General features: G+C 36.2%; 2 protein-coding genes across 2 annotated transcripts; one reads left to right on the forward strand and one right to left on the reverse strand.

Annotated features, from left to right (window-relative positions):
- Window positions 1-54: 54 nt before the first annotated feature.
- Window positions 55-3,201, forward strand: LOC137392812 (PHD finger protein 23B-like). Its single transcript, XM_068079143.1, has 5 exons — window positions 55-229; window positions 1,069-1,136; window positions 1,224-1,328; window positions 1,429-1,588; window positions 2,286-3,201. Exons 1-5 carry the CDS (start codon window positions 202-204, stop codon window positions 2,501-2,503), a joined length of 579 nt encoding a protein of 192 aa, XP_067935244.1. The 5' UTR covers window positions 55-201; the 3' UTR covers window positions 2,504-3,201.
- A 760-nt stretch (window positions 3,202-3,961) lies between these two features.
- LOC137392811 (tRNA (guanine-N(7)-)-methyltransferase B-like) lies at window positions 3,962-11,593 on the reverse strand. The gene is made up of 6 exons (XM_068079142.1): window positions 11,463-11,593; window positions 10,796-10,926; window positions 9,325-9,509; window positions 7,359-7,472; window positions 5,619-5,720; window positions 3,962-4,322 (listed from the first exon to the last, which is right to left on the reverse strand). Exons 1-6 carry the CDS (start codon window positions 11,585-11,587, stop codon window positions 4,188-4,190), a joined length of 792 nt encoding a protein of 263 aa, XP_067935243.1. The 5' UTR covers window positions 11,588-11,593; the 3' UTR covers window positions 3,962-4,187.
- Window positions 11,594-25,523: the final 13,930 nt, after the last annotated feature.

Below are 25,523 nucleotides of genomic sequence, written 5' to 3' on the forward strand. Positions count from 1 at the left end.
AACGTCATAGGCGACCAGGTTCATGACCTTTGATGCATGCCGGGAAGAAAACGACGTTCGCAATCATTGATGTTGTTGCACTAAACAAAATTCCGAAAAGAAAGTATTATTTGAATGAAATACTTTTAATATTCTTTGAAGGATCTTACATGTAGTGCCGCTGGCGCTTTCAAATGACATTTATACGCTGTTAAATCTCGCATGGAGGAGCAAAATACAAAACGAAAGGGTAACTATACAAATATTCACATTTTTATTGTAGCATAGTTATGCGTTTGTTGCTGTTATTTGTTGTGATTAGTATATTTCATTGGGTGTGTTTCTAATTAAATCTTAATGAACTTCATTTAATATCATTGTATATTTCCGAAGAACGCTCTTAGTTACCTAGTTAAAAATAAGCACTGCACACATTGAAAGTTTTTAGACTATCATACTTCTTTTGTTGTTCAAGTGCTGCCTAGCATCGGGGAGATGAATAGTCTTCGCGTATTATTATTTATCAGCAATAAATAAGTTTCAAGATAATGATAATAATACTGACATTACCAAACTGTGTGTAGTTTTTATGTTTTGGTTTGGTGCTGTTTGCGATCAACTATCGCAGTCGCAGCCAAAAATATGCAAGATGAACTAGTCATGAATATTGCTGAGAAGATAAATACTCTTCATTTGATTCTTCTTTTTTGTTCGTTCATTCGATTGGTACTGTTTTTACGTAAAAGTTATTTATCGAAGAATGGTAGTCCTCTTACATTTGGTTCTCATGTTTATTTGATATTAAATAAAGTTAATTTTGCATTAACGTGATGGTATTAGTAGTAGTAGTGTTTGCATGTATAGAACAGCGATGGAAACACGGCTCGGTATGGAATTAACGACAAAAACTCTCTACATCTCATGTTAGGATCTGTTTCTTCACTGTTATGAATGACTATGAGACTATGGCAATAGTATTATTTTATAAGGTTGCTTGGAGTGAATATTTGTTGTGAAATTTTTAATCAAACATACTTCCTGTTAATGAGAAATATTATGAACTAGTATAGACCCATTTTATTTTAACAGGTGTTCAGCCCAACCTTCACAGCTCTGCGTTAAAGCGTTCATCACCAAGCATATTTGGACAACCCAAAGTGAGTAAGCTAGTGAACACTTTTCATCAAATGCTTTCATATCAAATTGGTTTGTATGATTTTTACTACGTTCATCTTTTCAAATAGATTAAAGTCTCACGAAAGAGGAGTGGACGTACTAAACAGGATTTCTTGGACTTTTGCAAAACTGTCTTAGCATACGCGAACTACCACCCTGAAGAATCAGACAAGGTATGTACAGATCAACATCGGTTTTGTCTATCAAAAAATGCATTTAGTTATTGAATCATCCTTCAATCTTTTGTCCGCTAATAATTTTGATTTGATTCAGTCGGATGGTGAAGTCGACTACAATGCCAACAATCGGGCAAGTCCAATTGATGACAGTCTTGGAAGCAACAGCGACTCAGGAGCTTCCCATAGCAACCACGCATATAGCGGCTCTTCTACTGCGACGGCTATCAGCTCACCAAGTCTTTGCTCCTCAGAAGGTTAGTTCACTCTTAATTCTTGGATCTGTCACTAAAGCCAAACATTTGCTTTTCAGTTTTATTGTGAATGTTTTGTTGTTATGTATTTGTTAAAATGTCAATGTGAGTCTATATCAGTGGTTCCCAACTTTTTTCATTCAGTTCCCCTTTATCCCTTTTCATAAATTTGATTCCCCACGTGTGTTTAACTCACATGACTAAAAACAACCGATACAAATATAATCCCATTTTAATGTACATATCTAAACATATAACAACGTATTATTAATTTTTATACAGCTCGCATACAATGCACAACAATTCATGACCTTCGGCATGGTGGTGAATTGGTTTATGAGTAGGTTAACTTACTATTCAATCAAAATCTGGATAGATGTTTTCACATATATCTGAGTTCTGACTAGTAGCTCATTATTAACAACTAATGTTATAGAGAAAACCAAAATGTTAAATGATGAAACCCAAACTCACGCGGCACTGCAGGACATAAATTGAAAATTTAACAAATCAGACACTTCTCTGTTCCCCTGTTGTATATTCAAAATTACCCCCTATGGGGGAATTTCTCCCTGGTTGGGAACCCCTGGTCTATATTAAGATAAGGGCTGAAAGTTAGACAATATTCACTTGGTTACGTTTACAAAGATGTTGGTTCAGCTATCATCTATGCAATTATCGCCTAATTTTTGTTTTATAGAAGATGAGCCTATCACTTGCTTCTGTAACAAACCGTTCGCAAATCGACCTATGATCGAATGCGGCACCTGTCAAACCTGGATACACTTATCCTGCGCTAAGATCCGACGCACCCACATCCCTGAAGTCTACATCTGCAATAATTGTCGGAATTCGACTAAGCGCTCAAGCAAGGTCGGCAGACAGCAAATGGACAAAACAAGTTTCACTGATGTGTAACCTAGATTGGCCGTAGTGGTTCCGAGTATAGCTCGCCCATAACTATGCAACGGACTTAATTTTTCTTACACATCAAAATGCTATCAAAACCTGTACAGAAATGTTTTTATTTTGCTTTGCCAGTATCACAGATCGATTTGAGGTATTTGTAGGTTAATATTTTATTGGATAAGTGGTTACAGTAGTTGTACTCCTCGTCTAGTATTTTAGTTATGTATATATGGGTGTTACTGTTATGCATATAGTCTATGTATGGCTACCTGTTAAATAAGTTTACTTGTATCCAGTTTAATCCGTTTCTTGCGCAACACAACTTTATGATATTATGTTTTAAGAATTTTTGAGCCAGCTCTCTTCCCTTAATGTTAGGAACCAAGACTGGGCCACCTGCAAACACTTGCCTAACACCTCTACTCAATGCTTTAGCATTCCTCTCCGACAGACACAAACAGATTTCTATGACTTTAATTTTCTACCTGATGTACTTTGTGATCTGGTAGCTTTTCATCAAATCTTAACCCGGCTCTTTAGCAAACGAGTGACAGATACTGAATTTCAAATGTGTGAAAGGTTTTGAGCAATGCAAGGCAATCACACCATATAGCAACTATCCTGTCTGTACATACAAATTCTACTATACGGATGCCCACCTGTTCATAACGCGAATCCTATTATAAGAAATATATTATACATGTATACCTAAATTTATTATTTGTAAGGTTTCTGTGCACTTTGTCAACCAACACTTCGCTTTGGTGTTACACTAAGCACCTTTCGTTGCAGTTTGGATGCTATTTAAAAATTACACATTCAGAGCCATCAGAATCTGTAAGACCACCTCACATTTTACGAGACATTTGCTGGTAGTGATGATTTGCCTTAATTTTGCTAGAAACCACCATAAACCATGTACCATTAGATGCAGAATTTTTTAACGATTAATATGGTATATGTTTCAAATAATCGGCAATTGACAATTAATTCTTTCATTGAAAGCGTGTATGCAACTGACCGTGACAATAATCAACAGATAGCTTTCAACTAATTAATTTTGTGATACTATTTTTATCCTTTCTGCCATAAAATGAGAGTAAAAAGCTTTTGCTTCGTTTTGCTCAAACAAGACAAAATTTTCGCATCTAATGATGTGCGATATGTGGTAAGTAAATAGATGAACATGGCTCCAGTAAGGGTGCCAAGATGAACAAAGGTGTCACTTATTGGGTGGTCTCATCATTTCTGACAGCACTGTAGGCATTCGTCAATAAAGCTTTACGACACGATTATATGTAGGGTCACACTATATATACACAAGGACTGTTGAATCACATGTAGGCTAAAATTCAAAATCATTGATTCAAAGTTTTCAAATTTACCTGATCCACTTCCACTCCCAGCAAAACATTTTGAAGCGTCTGGGCTATGATTTACATTCATTGCGCGATGTACTGGATGGTTTCTATTTTTATCTGTAAGCTCAAACAATTGCAAATCTATCAAAGTGTGATTGGAAATATTCTAGTTATTTCTGATGATAAAAAGAAAATATTTGCCAAAAGATATACACAAGGTCACTCACCATGTCAAATATGTTTACACGGACAGCTCGTACTGAATACCGTTCCCTCGGATTCCTTAATATAAAATTTGAAAGACAATATCAAGAAAACAAATTTGAGAATGGTCACACATTGTCTGAGCGAACTGAGGGCGTCTGAATTCTTCTGAAGAATGATAAGTATTTGTCTCCACTATTCCTTGTCACCTTTTTTCCTTCCTCACTACTGTCATACAGTTTCTCTGTAACCGGATCAGCATCCTGGAGCAGACAAGCATCACAAATAACAGACTAATTTTTCAATGTTTTGTTATCGTCAAGTTGAACAGCGATCCCAACCAGAGCAAATGCAAATATTAAAAATACTACTTGCACCGTCACAGGCTTCAAGGCAACAGTGAACCTCTATCGATGTTCTTGGGATTGAACAACAAACATTGACAAACCAACTCATTTCAGGCCTGGATGAGTGCATTTTTAACATGGAAAATAGCTTTTTACCTCATTAGCTTGCATACATATATATTCATGTACTTGTATATATGTACACTCATGATCTTACATAGGCGTTCTGTTTACGTACACTCTTGTCTCTGCACATATGTGTACAATTCATGTCTTTGCATATGCAATCAGGTTTTTGTATATTTGTACACCTGTCTCCACACGTATGTGCACTCATATCCTTATGAACATGAGTGCATTTTTTACATGAGAAATAGCTTTTTACCTCTTTAGTTGGCATACATGTACACACAGAGACATACACTCCTGTTTATGTACACGCATGGCTTTGCAAACACATACACAATCATATCCTTACATACACCGTCACTTTTTGTATATCAATCTCAACGCATCTATGTACATTCAAGTCCATACCGCAAGGCCTCATGCTCAAGCCGCGTGGCTTGTGCTCACAAACAGACGACTCACGAAGGAAAAAATAATCCTCCAACAAGCCGTCTGTGGTATCTAGCCACCCTTACCAACAAGCTGCATATGCCCACAGACCACGGCTAACAACTGAGGTTTTGTCATCCTTGACCCCTTCAGAAGCAAGAGTGTTGAGACGGGTTTCGCTATACCCCGTCCTCTTGAACAAGAAAAACTGTTTTGCACTCAGTTTGGTCCATAGTTTCTGCTTCGATGTCAGCAGGTATTAACACGCTCCCAACCACTTGTCTCTCACTCGTGTGTCACGAATTTATCTCGACTTGAAGCGATACATTCTTCTTTAGTCTAAAGTATTCCATAAACATGACCTTAAAAATAAACGAGTAGGTCGCCAAAACCCCCGTACATAAAAGTGTATCATGGCTGCGATTCTATGGTTATAGTGCAGGAGCTGAGCAGAAACCACATTTATCGAGAAGCCGCCCTGAGCCCCACATAAGTTTTAAAAGAAAAGCCTTAAGCCGCAATCTATGACCTTGAACCAGAAGCCACGCCCAATGACAAGCTGCGCGACTTGAGCATGAGGACTTACGGTATATACACACACCTATATACTGTGACCTTTCAGTTAACATATCTAATGTGTGTGAATCTACCAACCATTTCCTGTTGAGAAAGTTGTTCAAATAGAGGATGTTCTGCTAGATGAAGGGTCATCCAATCATGTAAATCCTTCACATCTGTTACTGTGTAAACAATCCCCTACAGGTATACATAAGAATATCTGCTGATTCACTATAAGTAATCATCCAACCTTACATTATATTAACAATATGGTAGAGTAAGACAACTTCTCTAACTACCGAGAAACAACACTAACTTTTCATAGAAGTAATTGTCTAGTGAAAGGCTCAACATAAGTGAACACGCAACCTTACATGATTATTACAATATGGTAGAGTAAGACAACTTCTCTAACTACTGAAAAACAACACCAACTTTTCATAGAAGTAATTGTCTGGTGCAAGGTTCAATATAAGTAATCACCCAACCTTACACTATAATTACCATATGGTAGAGTAAGACAACTTCCGTAACTACTGAGAAACAACACCAACTTTTCATAGTTGTCGGGTACAAAGTTATCATGCATGCACAGTCAATCCTTGACATACAAAGTTAATAACTTCCAAGAATTGCTTTGTATCTCAAAACAGTTGCGCGGCAAAGCAACACTTTCTTCTTGAAAAACTGCTCAACAAGTAAAACTGGGTTTTTATGTATTGTTTTGGATTTTAAAAAATCCCTGCTTTCCTCTTTTTTACATAACAACATAACTCACAGTTGCCATATTGAAATTGATAATTTTTCAACAAAAATAACAGAATATTATGAATTTTTTAAGATTTTGCTATCTGTGGAAAATGCAACCATAAGATAAATAATTGTGGACACATGCTCTTATTCAAAAAACTATAATATTTGAAAAAGCTTTAGATGCCCTATGCTGGAAATTACGTAAAATGTTACATCAGATATTCGCTCAAATTTAATGCTGTATTCCTATATACGTTAAGGCACTTATACATCAATGTTTGGCTGTGTATTTGCAAAATAGACCTACTTTCATGATTAAAGGAAATAATGAATTTTTCAGCAATAAATTATAGGCGTACTAAGAAATGAGGCTGTCCGTTGTTCCAAATATTCAGACATTTAAGTTGTTCCGTGAGAGAACATTTAAATTATTACAGATTGAGAAGAGAGAGCAAAGAAGCTCTTATAATCAACCTAGTAGAACAGTCAAATACATGGAGCACATAAACAACGCCAAATAAATTTAGCAACAATCGACGAGAGATGATAAAGTCATGGAAACAGCTAAGCAGATTCTTAAAAATGACTCGGGCTGTACTATGAGGAGTACTATGTTGTACTATGGTTTGGCCTACATGAATATGGTGAAGATCTCAGCCAGAAATACAGTAGTAACTAGGAATCTGAAGCATTATTAAGTGAATTAAAAAAAACTTTTTAAAAGGAAATACAACCTTAAAAAATAGTCCACTGGCCAAAAATGCTGCACTCAACAAATCAATTTAAAATATTTCAACTGTCTTAATGAGATATAAAAGTTGTTGAGACTAAATAACAAACATTAAACTTTTTTTTACACTAGCTGGTACCAAAAACTACATAAATTTCAAGCCCTCATACAATACAAAATACAAAAATATAAAAAACTTCAACAAAAATGACCAATATGACCGACGGTAGCCATAAGAGCAGGCATCTGATGGAGCAAACTGAAAAAAGAGGACTGAAGAGGACTCTGTGGTGATACAGCATCTAATATCCAGAACGCAAAAGTAGTTATCTTACCCTACTTGAGCTACTTACACCGACTTTCATGGCGTATGCGTACTCAGCTATCAAGGTTGGGCTGATTATTCTCCACTTGTGCTTGGCCTTCTTAAAATGTGGATCGGGAAAGAGGAAAAATAATTTTGTCAGCTGCAAAGAATAACAATATTTAACGCAACATTTTACGCTACTCTATTTTTGTCTGCTATAATTTTAGGCAGCACTATGAATGGAGAGAGTCAATTGGTCAACTTACAAGTACAATACATGACTTGGGGACAACCTTCACCTAATTACACAAAAGAAAAACGGGAATGTGCATATTATGAAGTAAACACTAAGGATAGAGGATCCATGTACTTTGGAGTTAATTTGATAGTGTCATTACTAGAGGAAGTACTCGTATCTATGACTACCACACCCTTATGATCGACATTAAAAATTTGAAGCCGGAATTTTGTATCATCTTATACACATATGAGCATATAATAATGCAACAAGATTCTACTTCTAGCCAATGAAAGCAGTGAAACTGCACAGGCAATAAGTTGGAAGCTTTAATAAAATGTTGTTACTTCAAACAGCTCAATGAACAGGAACTCAAACCCAAATCATCTTCTCATTTAGCTATCAATCATCTACCTACAACTGTGAACTCTGCCTACACCACCGCTGCGCTTGTATCACCAAGTACATACCAACAAACAATAACAATCATGATATAAACATGACACAGTTGTAGACATACAAGCTCAAAGGTTACAGCATCATAATGGTTAAAACTATTGTAAATACTGTTCAGGAGAGGGTGCACCATCTAACAGATTTCTGGTATGCCACTTTTTAAAAAATTCTTACAGTACACGCCACGAGCCACTAATAAACTTGAAGTTAGCTGATGAATAACATGGCAAAAAAATCGGCACCGCAGATCAATATGGTTCTAATTAGACATATTTTCGATTGCAATAAAAAGTATCGTTATTTTTTATATTTCTTTCTGCAACTCGCAATCCAGGCTTTTAACTGAGATTGTCAATAAAAGATATTCTGTGGCCACTTCGTAAAACCTCAAGCATCACAGTGCAGCAATATACTTTTTCCATTCCTCAACACATGTAACAACGGCAATTATGAGACTATCTGAATTAAATGGTAGCTACTTGCATGAGTCCAAATAATGTTCAGTTCAGCCGAGGAGTGGAAGATAATCACCCCTCTCAGAATTAAATATAAGACTGCGTCCACACCAAGTTACACTCAACTTGGGCTGTAATCAGTCTTAGAGAAATGTACCTTATTCATTCAAGTATAAAACAAGCCGCACCTCCATATTTGACACGAAAAACAGTAAAACATACATTTTGCCATTGCTCCTTCATTGCAGTCACATGACATTATTGATGTCACTGTATTTTGGAAATAGTATATTTACGCTCGGCAGCACTGTTTTCATATTCCTCCAGAAATTTTATAATCTTCGGTTTAAAAGCATCGTAATAACACCAACATTTTCTTTTAAAAGCTATAAAGCCGAGAAAATTTTGCAAATGAAATGTTTGTTTTGACACATGTTTGTTTTGCAATGGTATGTTTTAATTAACTACGTGTGGCATGTGCGATAGCTCATAGAAAGTGATAGCAGGGAAACGCCTCAGCAAAATCTATTCGCGTCTAAGTCGCACCAAGCTTTTTGGGCTTACTTGGCACAAAAAATGTGACTTACACTCGAATAAATACATGTGATTTTATGAAGATCCAAAAACATACCGATCATCAAAATACTTGTCGATGGATGAAAAAACGACAATAAAAATCACTCTATTGAGTACAAGAAAATGCGACTTACACTCGAATATATATGGTACATGTGATTCTATTTCTCTAAATACAGCTAAAGACAGAGGAATGTCTAAAAATGTGAAACAATAGTTGAAAATGCTAGTAACACCAGTAAAAACTAAAAGTGAGTTTGAAAAGACCGCAGAAGACACCAGCCCACCTGTCCTTTGGCAAAGAGATTGGGTAGATACTTCATAGCGTTATTTCTGATACAAGCAATATTTTCATACTGTCCAGGATTCTGTGAACGGAGGGCTTTGATTCTTTCCTGAACATACTGAGAGACCTTGACCCTGATCTCTATCCCCAGCATTAGAGTTTCAGGAAACATTGTAGAGAGAGTAACTAAAAGGTGAGACATTTATTGCTGACCAGTGATATCTTCAGGCTATGGATACATTCCTATGACAACAACCGACAAATCTAACCAAGAAACATGATTATCAATAGCAGTTGTATTAGACAAGCTCTTGTTCCAATAATAATTATCTCTCAAAAGGTAAAAATGAGGATTTCCCGATGAACCTCCAGCAATTGTGCTTGTGCAAATATTCTCATATTTTCATCTTAAATAGTCAACTGTTTCGGTTATGGTTCTTTCTGAGATGTTAATAACATATAAAAAAATTTAGTGCCAAGAGACGCCTCTCAGACAGCAAGCCCACAAATCCCAGGTTTGACAGACTTCACCAAAGTGTAGACCAAAGTTCATATCAACAGTGGGTGGAGATAAGTGGTAGCATAACAGATGAGGCAGTTTAGAAATTTAATCCCTGAGATATGTTATCTGAACATTAAGTTGAATAGCCTCGTATTCAAAAAGAATAAGATTTCAATATTTACGCGACAACAAAAGAATCCAATAAACCACTTGTGTGAATTTTAGAAAATTACTAACGTTTTCAAAAGAATTGACAATTTTTGGCAAATCTAGGAAGTGATATAATTGCCTATGAAAGCATAAAAAAGGCCTTGCAAATAATCCCTTTAATGATGAGTTCATTAACATTTATCTAAAATGATTCAGGAATGCAGGTAGCAGATTTTAACTATATTTTCTGTTATTCTTCAATGATTGGCCCTTCAAAGCATTCATCAGTGCATAGAAACACACAATAGACAACAAAAAATTGACTCTTCAATGGGGGTTTCCATTATAAGCCAGTGCATCAAAGAAGATTCACTCAAAGAATAAAAACTGTCACCTTTAACGCTTTGAACAGATCTGAGTACAGTCAATAAACATATAGCTTGTACTCAACACCATAGCCATGCATATCAATTTAAAATTTAAATTTTAAAAAAATGAATTACTGAAGGATCTCAACAAAGAGTCCCTGACATAGTAAATCAATGTAGATAAACAATCACACTAGGTGAAAAGTTACATAAAATGCGCTCGACAGGATATCTGCCTATGACCCTACTTTGCGTTTGCTATGATTATCCGTTAAAATTTATTAATTTGGTTACATGTAATATTCTGGGACTGTACGCAAATCAACCTGTAATAAACTCTTAAAAGAATAGATGAATCCAAAAAAGATAGTTTTAAATGCTTGCAAGCGAAATGATTTTCGCCAAAAATGTTAGAATTACAAAATTGGTAAGATTCCATTATCTCATCATACCTGTTAGCCCTCCATAACCGCATCCAATGTCTGCAAACTCAACACATTTTCCATCTTTTCCCTTGTTTCCCTTTCCAGTGAAGTATGCTGGGTAGTAAGTAGACCAGTCCATTTCCTCTGGGCAAACAGGGCTGGATAGGATATTGAAAATTTGAGTTGTCCCATGGCCATATAGGATCTTATTGGGAACCTGCTCTGAAGGTAGAATTACTGAATGCTTGCGCTGATACCAATTATATATGCCCACCACACATTTTACAGAAAGACATTGGATAACACAAATCGTAATAATCAGATAATAATAATCATATCGTAATAATCAGATAAAATTGAATTTTGTCAACAGCGTGACAGCTTATAATAAATTCATCAATAGATAATGGTTAACAAATTAATGTAGATGCAAAAATGACAATCAATAAGTCATAAAAAGTGTATAAAGAAAGTGCATTCACATCAATTTGGTAATAAAACATTTTACGCACCTTTAGTTTAGTTTGATAATTATTTAAAACATGGTATTTAAAGCAATACAAATCTATTCATGTGAATTTTCTAAACACAAGAACGCTGGCAATGGCCATAGTAAAATTAATAACAATATAATAACAGTTATTACAAAAATAAATTATAATTCTATCATGTCTATGACCATTTGAAGACTTACTATTCCACAAGGTGATCAGAAATAGGGTTGGAGTGAGCTCTCTGTCGATAGTACCTCTTTTGAGGTAGATTAAATTTAGTCGGTTCCTTGACGATGTCACCCGGTTCCTCAGATTTTTCATCCATTTTCACTGAAAAAACACATTGCACGCTTATCAAGCGTCTGTAACAGCTGTGATAGCCGTGTTTCGAAACTTACTACTTGTAATTAGTTTAATAACTCGACACTACAATTTATATAATAGTAGTACACTGGAGTGCTGTGAGAGATCGTCAAACGTATTAACTATATAGAGACCATTATTGTTGTATGCTCGTTATTAGTGTCGGTTACCACCAGGAAAGTGGTGAGTTAGATTCCTGTATAATCCAATACTTTTTCCTAACCTTCAGCTGCAGCTTGGGACAGACAGACATTGGTCTAATAATAATAAAGATTATATTCAACATTAGAACATTCAACTAATGTTTGGTTGACATAAAAATTAATATTCGATGAAAATGGGTGAGCTTGAAATTCTCGAAATTTACGAAAAAACAGACAGAAGTGTGATGTCTGAAAAAGACTGAAGGAGCATTAAATTGAGATCTTGAATTTATCTTGTAAGATAGCATGGTATGGCATGGCTCCTTGCGATGAGCCAGGGAAACACATTGTCAAAGATCCACCCAAACCTAACTACTGGGCTAGTAAGAGCAGATGTAGCGTATAAACCAACAGCTCCTGCCATTAAGTACTTAAAAAGAAAGAATTGAAGCAAATGTTACATAATTAGATACATAGTAGAGTTAAACAGCCAGTCATCTTTCATAACCTGTCCAAACAAGTAGTTACTAGATCCTTCAGTGCTCAGTGGAAAGCTTCTAACAACTGCTGATGTCACGCTGATCTACGAAATTTGCAAAACTACCAGTCCATATTCCGAACAAGTACATTATGTAAAATGGTGGAAAACATAGTGCTGCATCATCTAAAAAACCACTCTCTATTTAATCTCGTACAATGTGGTTTCAAGCATGGATTATCCTGTGTAAGTTACATGTAACTCTGCCCCACTCAACATGACTGTGTTCATGCTTATGAACACTCATTCCTCACGCACACAGCTATATGGCATTTGACTTAAGTCTTACTAAATCCTTTTGCCAAAATACTTCAGAACTGCTATTACAAAAAATATGAAAAATTGACAAGATAGATTTTAGTGTAGTATATTGGATTCAGGACTCCTTAACAAACCCGACCCGGGTTGTGGCAAATTACAGAGCTTCGACCTATCAGTAACCTCTGAAGTTCCACGAAAGCCTATGCTGAACCCTATATTATTTGTAATATATATTAATAATCTACCGTGCTCGCTGGGCAGCAATTTTTGTCTACATGAAGATTATACTCCGCTTTATTCTAAATTTAACAGTAAGACAGATGAGTGGTGCACCCTAGGTTAAATCTTTCTTTGACACATAGAACCAACAAAGTATTTGAGTGTACTGATGAGGTAAAATCTAAAATTTGAGAGCTGTATCACAAAGACTAGCAAGGCAAACTGGGTCTAGGTCTAGGTCTAGGTGTTTTAAGAACCCGTAAATCCCGAAATCGGGCAAAAGAAGGCCGTTGAGAACTTTATTTAAAAATAGTCAATAAAACATAAAATTATGGTAAGCCGCGCAAGTTGCGCGATGTTCTAGGTAAAAAACTATTCATATAAAACCCGGTGTTTGCACATACAGCTGAAGGAGCACCCCCCGTAACCAGTCTTGTTTCATGACTGTGAAGAACATTTTGTATTTGGTTAAAACTTTCGATAAGAGATTCATGGCAGTCGTCAGATAAAATCTTTAGCATGAGAGACATTCTTGCATGTTTGCGTCTTAGTTCTAAAAGTTCTAGATCTATAAAAATTCTTGCCTCTGTAACACTCTGCCTACCTTTCAAACCAGATATAAACCTAACCGCCTTTCTTTGAACTGCTTCCAATGATGCTACCTGTCGCATCAAATGAGGGTCCCATACTTCACTCGCATATTCCAATATTGGTCTACACAGAGTGAGATATGCAACCCTTCTAACCCTCATCGGCGCATTAAACAAAACATGCTTCATCATTCCCAATCGCTGACTTGCCTTAGATATGATTGAGTCTATATGTAAATCCCAATTAAAATCATTTGATATAAAAACTCCGAGGTATTTAAAACTGTCTACTACAGATAAAGGTCTGCCACTTAGGTAATACACCACATCTGGGTTTCCGCTACTCTGCCTTGCAAAACGAACGATTTGGCATTTATCAGTGTTAAAATTCATTTTCCAGTTATAGGCCCACTGGTCTAATATGTTTAAATCCTCCTGGAAATTCACTGAATCCTGAAGGGTGTTTACCTGAGAAAAAAGTAAAGCGTCGTCTGCAAAAAGCTTGATAGTAGAAAAATTTAGATTATCGGAGATATCATTTATGTACACCAAAAATAGGGTGGGCCCGAGGACAGACCCTTGTGGAACGCCCGATGAAACCAGCAGGTCAGAAGATGCAGCACCCTCTATCACTACTCTTTGGAGTCTGTTTGACAGAAAGTCCCTAATCCAATTTACCATGTACGGGTTTATGTTTGATTTTATCAAACATAAACCCGTACGGGGTGTTTGAAAGCATTAAATATACAGAACTATGGTGACCCGCAAAGTTTAAAGTCCTGGCATATATAAATCCCTGCACCACAATACGTGAGTTCGCAGACTGCTTATGGGTTCCTACAGATAAATTCATTGTGGAAGAAAATTGCCTTATAAATAACATAAAAGGGATATGTAGCATAATGTATGCTCTCACAAAACTAGAATTTAGTAAACAAACACAAAATCTCCTTATTGGTAAAAATTTTTGGAAACGCAGACAACATTTTCCATATTTCTCCGATAAAATTGCGAACCAACAAAACTCAACTAAAGTGACTATTATTACGTACTATCTGTTTACGTTTCCTCTATTTTTTATCACAATTCCCTGCTCAAATCCATAGAGTGACCAGAGAATTGGCTCACACAATACAAGATAGGTAGCATGTTAACACTCAGTCCTAAACATATGGAAGCGCTTGAGCTGACTAAAGCCCTCTCACGTGTGCACCTGAGGCATTCTTCTCATAAGAAAGTTCTATTGTCTTTGAGGTAAGGATTGAGGCTAAACGTGTTACCACATATATAACAGTATCAGAGCGTAGTGCAAGAGTTTTGATTTCAGATAAAAATATAGTTTACTTCTCTCGATTCCCCTTACCCTCCCCATCTCTCGTGCCTCTCCTTTACCGTCCTTCACACTCCCATCCTCCCCTTTTTCCTCTCCCAGAGATGCCACCGATTTCACCCACCTATCCGAGGTATGCGAAAGTAATATTTAAGGTAAAAAATAAGCCTTTAAAATACATAGAAAAGGTTGTCTAACCCGATACAAATAAGAATTGTATTTCGGGTTGAACAGCCAAAAATGTAAAAACGACTCGGACACAACCATAAGCAAATATCCTAGTAAGCAAGCAATGAACGGAAACCGTTTACTCTCTGTTGTACGAGGTCGCGAAGTGTAAAAGTGTACTCGCTTTCATCGTTTATTGTCGCCAATCAAAGTTGAGGGTTTGCCAATTTAGCCAATCACGGCCGTTTCGTTATACCAACGCACTTTACCGCATAAAAATGAACCTTGCTAGGCTCGCCGCTAGTTTTAGCGAAGAACAATCTCAATAAATTATTTGTTTGACCTTATTCCTTTTTATCTTGCCACACGAAAGTGTCGAGAAGTTTTCTAACAGCGTGATTTGTTGCTTTATATGGTGACCCATGTTGAATTTTTCAATCTTTCATTTAGAAAACAAAAAACATACACAATTTTGGAGGAGAAATACATACTTACTCGATACTTACTCGATAGTAATAGTGACTTGTAATTGTAATTAGCCCCAGGGGCCTTGAGAAAGTGCCTCAGAAGTAAAAATTTGGTTAATACTCTGGTTCACCTAGATTCCAGCATTAGGCTGAGTTATGTTTCAGTCTGAGATTTAAGTCTTAAGTCTCTAACGGTTTTGGGTAAGAAACTGTTATGAAAGAGGCGAGTCACGGCATATATTGATGTTGGTTCACCCCCATACCTGCCAACCCTGGAGTGGGGAAAGGAGTGAGAGTCTATTTTGGGGGCAATAAAAACGCGAGGATTTGATAAATGGGGTAAATTTTCATAGAGTATAAAAACACCACAGCGAAAGATAATATAACTCCATATGAAAACTACATGTCATGGAGGTTATTGATAGATGAGAATGCCACAAATATGTTTATACATAGTTGTTTATTAGTAAGAATATGATTACTACTAGAAGATTGGGGCAAAAAACAGGTTTGCTTGGGTAAAAGGGGCAATTGCGTGACACGGGTGTGAGATGCGTGAGGTATGGGGCAATTGCGTGAGTCTCACGCCCAATGCGTGAGAGTTGGCAGGTATGTTCACCCCGGGCAGCAGCATGTGTGGTTATGGCAGTACCCTTTCTGTCAGTAGTAAGCTCATCATAAGCAGAAGCTAGCACATTATGCTTACTTTCATGTGATAGAATCTTCATCAGTAAAGCTTCTTTATGATTTCTTCTTTTGGATTCAAGCGATTGTAAACCTAGCTTTTCACGGGTGTTGCTGACACTATCTCTACCTTTAAGATTGGCTATGAATCGTGTTGCTCGGTTTTGAATCATTGCCAAGTTATGTACTGTCTGTCACTCGGGTCCCATACTGTACAAGCATATTCCAGGACGACACAAGGCTGTATAAGCAAGTTGTTTAGACTGTGATGGTGCATCGTATAGGGTGTGTTTGATGCATCCAAGAACCTTGGAAGCTTTGTTGGTTTTCTCAGTAATGTGTGCATCAAAGCGTAGGTTAGACTGTAATGTGACACCAAGATATTTTACAGTATCAACACATGTAAGAGTTCTATCACGCAGTAAATATTGTGGCTGTTGTTGCTCCAAGTTTCCAAATACTATCAGTTCACACTTGGCTGAGTTAAAAGGCATTTTCCATTTAGTTGACTAATCATAGACTGCATCAATATCAGGCTGAAAATTTCTTTGGTCTTCTGCAGAATTTACTTCTGAGTAAAGCAGTGTATTATCCGCGTACAGACTAACTCTGCATTTCACAGCTGCATGCAGGTTGTTGATATAGATAAGAAACAGTGTGGGTCCAGGACAAAGCCCTGCGGGACTCCTGAGGTTACTGGGAGCTGAGAAGATGATGTTCATCGAAGCACTACAGCTTGGTTGCGGTTTGTTAGAAAATCTTGAACCCAATTTGCCATTTGGGGATTAAGTCCTTCGATTTGTCGTATTTTAAACATAAGCAGTCGGTGTGACACCTTATCAAACGCCTTTTTGAAATCAAGGGCAACAGCATGGGTACAGGACCGAGTCTCAGCGATCTTAACTAAATCATGATGAGTAGAGCAGAGCCGTGTCAAACCTGAGCGGAAACCATGCTGGCGATTGTGCAGTACTTTGTCAAGAGCAACGTTTAGATAGTGGAGACAAGATGCTCTAGCGTTTTACAAGGAATGCTAGTGAGCGAGATTGGTCTATAATTTAATGGTTTATCAGTTGGGCCTTTCTTGTGAATTGGGGTGACATGAGCAGACTTCCACCAATTGGGCAGCTTGCCACTATCAATAGAGACCTGGAATATGTGTGATAGACACTGCAGTAATGTCTGGGGCTATTAGCATCTCACACTTTCTTCTATTATCTGGTCCAGGAGATTTATTATTTTTCAAGTTTTTGATGAGTGTTCTTACTCCTTTCGCTGTAACTTCCGTAGTTTTTTGTGGTACATCTATCAAGGGGAGATCTGAAATCAGCTCGTTTTGGCAAAAAGTTTTGAACATTTCTCCTTTGATGACCTAGTATTCGCAAGAAAAAGTTTTAGACTCTGGTTGAATGTCTGTTGTCCGTCTTCAGATTTGTTGCTGGTCAATTACAGATTGCTCAGACTCAGGCGAAAATACATGAAAATAAACATCTTGTAACTAACCAATGAGAATGTCATTTTGGGCTAAGCAAGCATGAGTAGTCAGTGTTCTGAACTCCTCACGGACTTACATAAATTTATCTTTTACGGGACCGTGTATAACAGTATCAATAGCTAAGGTTACATTTCAATTATTTTTGTAAACTTTGCACGCAATTCATCCCATCGCTGTTGTATTAGTCAGATGATGGCCAACATTTTGTTGAATAAAACGGAAGGAGTAAATGTTCACTACCGACTTAGCTTGGCAGATAAGTTAGAGACCATTCAAAGGGTGTCTGTGAATGGTCGCTAGCCATTCAAAGACCTCCTTTGAATGGAACCTTTGTATACGCTTCCTCTAGTTTTCAACTACTCGACTTCCTGCTAAAATCCATAGAGGACCTGGGTCAAGTGGATGTTTAGACTAGGTCTCATGGATAGCGTTAGGAATCGTTTGGGAAAATATATCTTCCAGAAATGGAGAGAGAGAAGGGACGAGTTAGACTTACAGTTTATAAGGAGACTAGAATTTGGTCTATATGCGTTAATCATCTCCAAATATATATTATATAACCCCTCTCACCAGACCAGTCATGGCATATTAAACCCACATTTTCAATTAGATCAATACAATTACACATTTTTAATAGAATGGCATCAGACATTGTATGTCCAGAGATTCCTATTACTCTTAACATATAAGACAATTTTAGCTACTTATTTTGAACATTTTTAATTTTATGTCTATGTAATTAATGTTCCTTTTATTTTTTTTGTCTGAGCAAACACCCCGAGTCGTCCCATGGACAACTGTTAGCAACATTCGCTATGCAAATTGTGGTCACGCAGTATCGTATTTGTCATACACATTAAGTTCCATGTTTTAAACAATAACATTACAACCATAGTTTCTATCAAATTACTTCTTTATTCAGTGTCTTTGTCCACATTCGGTGGGAAACTCAAAAGCCATGTAGGCTAACTAAAGGTGTAGCATATTAACATAGCTGTTTTAACAATGGTTTGTATTAATTATGGCAAAGCATGAACTGCAATGTGACATTGTCCTACTGTGATCTTGGAGAGAGGGCCGCTGTTCACTGTGTTTGATGGACCAACTATAGTCTGGAAGTCCCCTCATGTACGCGCTGCCTGTAGAAGTAATACATACACAATTTCAATTACCATTTGTTTATTACATTAACTGATATTACAGAAGTTACTAATCAATAGACACAAATATCTTGGTAAACAACACTAGATAAGCACAGATGTGACTGAGTACTAAAATTCCACCTTATTCTTCAGATGCACATGTTTGCTTCTTCTACAGTGTAAGGGTATTTATTCTGATTAGCTCTTGCTCTGGAAGGATTTAGATCCGTAAATATTTCAGAAAAAAGTTAAAATATTAACATGTTGCACAATGACGTGTGTTGTAATTTATAAAACAATAATAAACTATATCTGCAAAATTTTGAACTACACTGTTTTATAAGCATCTACACAAATGTTTAATAATTATTATTTTTAACCAATTAAAATTTAGCTCGAAACTGATTGAGAACTTAAATTTACCTTGTTTTCTCCATCTGTCTTTTTCTCCTCTCCAGTGGTTGTACAATTTGCCCAGGTTGATGGCCTTATTTTTGCTCCACACCTTCAAAAACTCGCTTTCTACTTCTCTACAGAGTAGACCTTTCTCCCTTAAAAAAGAACAAATTTCATCAAGCTTCACCGGTTTGTCTTCCAGTTGCACATGCTCCATGCGCATACTTTAATAGCCATTCTATCTTAAACGAACCACATTTCTTCTTTACTTGGTGACTGCATGCGCCCGTTCGTTTTGCCATCAATATGATGGGTAAAGAATACCTTGCCTTAGGTTGCGTAGCCTCCATAGCGAACACGCCTCGGTGCTTACAGTAACAGGCGGCCAAGAATACACAGGAACAGCGGCCAGTAAAAAAATTGGAAGTGTAATGATCTAACAAAATGGAACATCTATTAAATAAATATTCCAAGGATTTATAATATTCACAGTTGGTGTGAAACTACATTATAAAACAAAATGTGAGAGCTAAATCATACCTAAGCTAATAGGTTATAAACATCAATAAAATGGAAACAGATAACCGTAAAACCTGTATTTGATTACCATGGCAATATATTTTTCAATCCTTCCCATCGGGTAGGTGTTATTACAGGTTTTGTTTATATAAGGGTGGCATTGTATTTTTTAAATAGCTCGTCAGACTTTTGGGAAGATAAGTTTACTCCTTTCAGAGGCAAAGCAAATGTCACCTATAATTTGCGCTCTCCTAAAGTTGAGCAACAAAACCTTTTTGGATGCGATAAATCTGCTACAACTTACCTCCAACTTGTAAATGTCTAAATTAATATGCATTAGGAAGCTGAGTAATATCACTATCAGTTGATATCTATTGCTTGCTCTTTTTTTAAATTGAAGGCATACTTTGATTTTACAACTACATTTAGCAATGTTGCATAAAAGCTCATTGCACCCATTGATATGTTTGCAGTCAAAACTGGCTTTTTATGTGCAATACATGAGGCATTATGAGTGTCGATCCATCGTAAGCCAAGTTTAGATAATTGCAATGATGCTATCAAATAATGAGCTATAAATCTTCAAATTTAAGATATATAAAAATAATAATCTATCAAATGCTACAAATATATATTCAAAAACAAATGACATAAACAATTTTAATAATACATGCTCAATACATGCTAATACATGCTACTTTTTGAAACAAAAGTATTTGCATCATTTGCTCAGCCAGTTTCGTTTTTAATCATTTCTTTGGTTTGAACCCGTTTCGCCTTCATCTGACTGTTCAATACCTTTCACAGTGTCTTCTGATTTCAACTCTACTGCACTGATGAACTAGTTGATATCAGCGACCAAACAATTTTTTAGTAGAGCAAAAATTTCAAGCATTGCTATTCATAATACACTTTTTGCTCAAATAAAGAGAAACCATGCGTAATCTTGAACATTTGTTCTAACTTCAAAACATTACGTCAAATAACAAGACTGCATTAAACACGGAACTACTATTATCCTGATAGTTATTAATTATTTTATGGTGTTGCTTTCAAAGTTTTACCAAAATACCATAAAGTGTTGGAGTTAAAAAATGGACTTCGATATGAACAGCATCAATGAGAAAATTAACTATTATTGATGTAACTGGGTCATTAGTAATTGTTTTGTGGACAATGTTTTACTGATCTCTTAAGGGCTCGTAAAGATCAAAGAGTGTCAAAGTGGCGCTTAAATAGAGATGACATTTGATTAAGGGGTGCCGCTCTATCTTTCAACCCTTCTCCTATTATAGGAGAAGGGTTGAAAGATAGAGCCACTATAATAGTGGTTGACATTCAAATAAAGGTAATGTTCAAATAGAGGTTTTATGGTAGGTTAGATGAGAACAGAAAGACAGGTACGACACTGCTCAGGTTTTGATATAGAAATGGCAGAATTTACTTAGCTGAGTTATGGATTTTTGTGATTTTTATGTATTTTTACATATTGCTAACTTCCACCAAACTACTGTTTTGAGAAACTTGAAAAATTAAAAATGGAATATTACCTAGTATGTGAAGTCAACAATTTGCTCAATTTGACATTGTTTGTTGAAAAGCTCATATAATGAGGTTTGACTGGATTTGGGCAAATGGATATCAGTAGAATTTCATTAAACTCAGACTAGAAGGGTTATTATCTAAATCTAGCTGTAGCTTCATTGAAGTTAGTATTTGTTAACCTTTAAAATCCCAATTCAAATTTTTTTGAGTGGAATGCCAATTGATCTTTTTTTCGTTCTTGACCTATGAGACCTTTGACTTTAAGCTATGAGTACATAGGTAATTGATTATACGAAAAGCATGATAGATCAGCATAAAATATAGCAACCTACTCTAACAAAATTCATTCAGTGTCTTAACACTGGTACAGCAACGGGTATCAACTACCTTGGTTATGCAACCTTTTGTACAGTTCCCATTGTAATGCAAACAAACATTGAGGAATGATTTTTGTACTGCAGTTGGTAGAAAGTAGAATTGCTACCTACTCGGGCTTCTGAAAGTCATTCACAAGAAACTTCATTATGCTTTCATGTAGTTTTACCCAAATTATTAATCATGTCCATGTCAGCTACAGTTTTCAATCATGAACCATTTTAGGTGGGAAGTCTTCCATGTCCGATAGTCTTCTGGCTTTTAGATATAAAAACTATTTTATTTTTTTAAATTTGTCTCATTAAATGACCTATACAGTGAAACTCGGCTAACTAGTTATCAGAGCGTTCAAGTTATGAGAACACTGTCACAAGTGTATGTATTATTGTAATTATCAGTACATATACAAACTATATACAAATGAAAAAAATTGATTGCTTGTTGCAAGTTAAGGGACCTCTCACGAAATGTTTTAACAATTTTGATCAGAAAGTATAAATATTTTCCTTTTATTACTTGAGATTTGTTTGTTTGTGGTTATGTGACTGCCAGGACGTTTTCAGATTAAAATAGGCAAAACCTGATCACGGTTGAAACTCTCAGAAAAAAGATATATTTTTCTTTTGAGCATTTTAACAAAAACCAGTTTTGCCGATTTTATCTGAATTACCTGGGATCTCCTTGCTTGCGGAGAGCTATCTTCAAGCGGATGTTTGGTAAATTTTGATTTTTTGCAAACCTTTAGAAAAGTCGTTAACGAAAATATGTTGCCGATAATGGTAATAATGATGCCTAAGAACTACTAGAAGTTGTTGTTTATCTCTATGGCTTGAAATAAAGTGATATTCTAAAGCGATAACAACTATCTCGGTAGCAGTTAGGCAAAAAAACTGTTCAAGTTGACGAAGTTAAGGTCGAGTTATCTAAAGCAATTTATCATTGCATGGGAACGGACCAAACAAATCCGTTCGAGTTAACTATGTGTTCGAGATATCCGAGGGCGAGTTATCCGAGTTTCACTGTATACTTTAATAGAACGTAACATTTTTATACATTTTTATCTAACTCTAAACTCTACTCAGTGTACAACAGCTGTTGGATTCTTGTTTGATTTTTAATACAGTCATACTTCGATGTATGAACTTTATGCATTCTAGGCCTGAGCTAGTATGTCAATGTTCTCGTATCTCAATGCAATATTTCTCATGTAAACTAACTGAATACAAATTAGCATACAAATACAAAACCACTTAACCCTTTCACTTCCGTATGCGAAATTTATGGTCGACTGCCGTATGCGCATTTTTGCGAATTTCTCCGCAATTGCGTAGTAGCTTATTTTTATTATTTGTTGACAACATAACCAACGATCTTTAGGACTTATATTGTATTGACGGTGTTGTCCCAAGATTTATTTATAAAACTAGTCTAAATTAACGAAGCCATTTTAAATTTTTGTTTGAAAATTCCTAATTTAAAAACGAACATTTTTTCTTTCTGACGTTCGAGCTATTTGGTGTTATAATGGCTTTCGTGAGTACCTACCAAGTTAGAAAATAGAGAATTACTCATGTTGATGATATTATAGCCGATTCATATTCAGATTTAAGTGATTACACAGATAATTAAAGCAGCAGCACTGACTCTGATTGTGATGAAAGTAATAGTTTTGTAAGAGTAAGGAACATTGTAGAGGATCATTTTAACATCGTAGCTTCACATAGCTTTATCAATGCACAAAGTATAGATACACTGAATTTTTTGCGTAGCAGTGTTTGTTGGCATGTTGGCAAAATGAAATGTATAATGAAAGTGTTCTAGATAGAGTTTGAATTTGAAAAATATTGTATACAATACTTTTTGGACTGTTAACCGCACCCCTATGTAAGCCGTATCTGCGTTATTTCCAAGAAACCGATAATAAAACAATACATAAATCGCACCTTTGTATAGGCCGCAGAACTCAGGAGGCTGCTTTTTAACATGGCAGCAACTTTGCTGTTTAAAAAGACACTATTTCGTATTAACCAACGCTTCTTAACCTAGTGCCTAACGGAACTGTACTGGTAAGCACTGTTTCGTTTTTTCTTTCACCGCTAGAGGCGCACTAACCGGAGATTCCTGTTAACGCGCCCTAGCAGTGAAAGAAAAACCACAGAATCGCCACATCCTTATATAAGCCGAAAAGATCAAAACATCAGAAAAAAGTAGCCGCTAATAGTCTGAAAAGTACAGTACATATCATGAAACAAAATCGGCAATCTTCGGTAAAAAGGCTGGCAGTAGGCCGATAGCTAAATTTGTACATGGATAGCAGTGGAAGGGTTGAACCATAGATAGAGTAAACCCTAGATATGCGAATAATCAAAGTAAGTGAGGCCAATAAATAGCATGATGCAACTTCATGGTGAGTGAATCAGCTGATCTATGAATTTCTATTGACTTAACACTAAGACTTGCACGATTATTCCACAGTTTGTGCATCTGCAACTGCATATTATATTGAAAATATGTAAAACTTATATAATGACATTGGATGAGAAAGGCAAGAATCTTAGACACACGGTAATTGATAATACCAATGATTTAGAAGCTTTTATATCATTGATAATACAAAGTTACCAAATAGAAAGTAAACTAATAACAAACTAATGAATCAAATGAAATTTAAAAGCAGTTAAGTTGGACCACTGTATTAAACACCCATTATACATGACTGAAAATAACTAGGTGAGATAGTTTTTGTCGAAGGTTGGTTGAACTAGATTCCTGTTTTGAAGCTGCATACTGTATTCTGACTTCAATATAGCGATTTACTATAGTTTTGAGTAGATTGGTGGCATGCACTGTGCATGTGAAACCTTGATTGAGGTTATGGAATTAGACATACGTTAGTGGCTGTAACTTGTTACTTGTTTAACAACTCTGTGTGCTACCATAGCTTTCCATATGTGAACGTAAGCACTTTTCTGCAGCAATACATATTCGACCTATCAATGGGGTCACCAATCCTTCTCTGTTTTTAACTGAGATTAGGGTTATGTCATCACTACTTCTACTTCCCACTATTTCTACATAGGTCAATAACTTGATACAGTCATCACATTTGAGTTAGAAAAAATTCCTCATCACCGAACTCCTTATCTTCACCTTCTTCAGCTTTTATCTCTTCCTTCTAGCCAGAGAATGTAGCAAGAGTTGGCCAGTTTTTCAGCCCTGCTCACATCCAGATCAATACAGTTAGCATTAGGATTTGGTGTGATATCTGCTTTTATGAGCAGTGCTCAAAGTGCAGATCTAAAGCACTGCACATCCAGGTTATTGTTATAGCCACCCTTAGATCGTATCGTAGAAAACAGAGTCTCAATGTGATCCTGGTTGATCTTAAAGGTTAGAAAATAGTTGATGTAAGAGTAGATTGCACAGATTTGGCTGCTGACTCAAAACCAATGAAGGTTTTCCTATTATTTTCCACTAGCAGCTTGGTGTCTTTAATTGGCATAGATAGCTTATGATATTGTTGAGAACTTCTTGTTTTGAGTTCAAGTTCTGTCTTGTTATAGGCAATTCAGGATATACCTGGGGTGTTGTAGTCTCCTCTGGTGACATTTCACTAAGAATTTAGTATTATTGTTATGTGTATGACATAAAAACTAGTATGACAAGCATGCTTTCACTACTAAACTCATTGGTCAACTGAAGGCTCTGATGCTGTAATGCACATCACTGCGACGTAGCGTCGTGAAAACAACAGCCACTTATATGCCTCACTTTTGCTTCATTGTGATGATAGCTGTTCGCCAATCTAGAGTTTACTATATCTATGGGTTAAACCGGAATATTATGATGGAAAAATGTGTTTTTAGTTGTAATTCAGTACATATATATTGGTTATGATCTGCAATAAATGTAACATATACAGTATTATATGGAGCTCTTACCTTTGAGACAGACGTAATGGCTAACGGCGGAGTGAGAAAAACTTGACAGCAACACATGCGGTGCATTAGACTTTTGTGACACTAC

Source organism: Watersipora subatra, chromosome 4 (genome assembly GCF_963576615.1).
Source record: "Watersipora subatra chromosome 4, tzWatSuba1.1, whole genome shotgun sequence".
Lineage (NCBI taxonomy): Eukaryota > Metazoa > Bryozoa > Gymnolaemata > Cheilostomatida > Watersiporidae > Watersipora > Watersipora subatra.

What these genes read in the sequence shown, in the direction of transcription:
- LOC137392812 (XM_068079143.1), top strand. Translation starts at nt 202, where the DNA reads ATGGAGGAGCAAAATACAAAACGAAAGG. An exon ending in GCAAAATACAAAACGAAAGG is followed by an intron (nt 230 to 1,068) that starts GTAACTATACAA and finishes TTATTTTAACAG; the next exon opens with GTGTTCAGCCCAACCTTCAC. An exon ending in ACCCTGAAGAATCAGACAAG is followed by an intron (nt 1,329 to 1,428) that starts GTATGTACAGAT and finishes GATTTGATTCAG; the next exon opens with TCGGATGGTGAAGTCGACTA.
- LOC137392811 (XM_068079142.1), bottom strand. Translation starts at nt 11,587, where the DNA reads ATGGATGAAAAATCTGAGGAACCGGGTGACATCGTCAAGGAACCGACT. An exon ending in CGGTTATGGAGGGCTAACAG is followed by an intron (nt 9,510 to 10,795) that starts GTATGATGAGAT and finishes CTCACCTTTTAG; the next exon opens with TTACTCTCTCTACAATGTTT. An exon ending in AACTTTCTCAACAGGAAATG is followed by an intron (nt 4,323 to 5,618) that starts GTTGGTAGATTC and finishes TGTCTGCTCCAG; the next exon opens with GATGCTGATCCGGTTACAGA.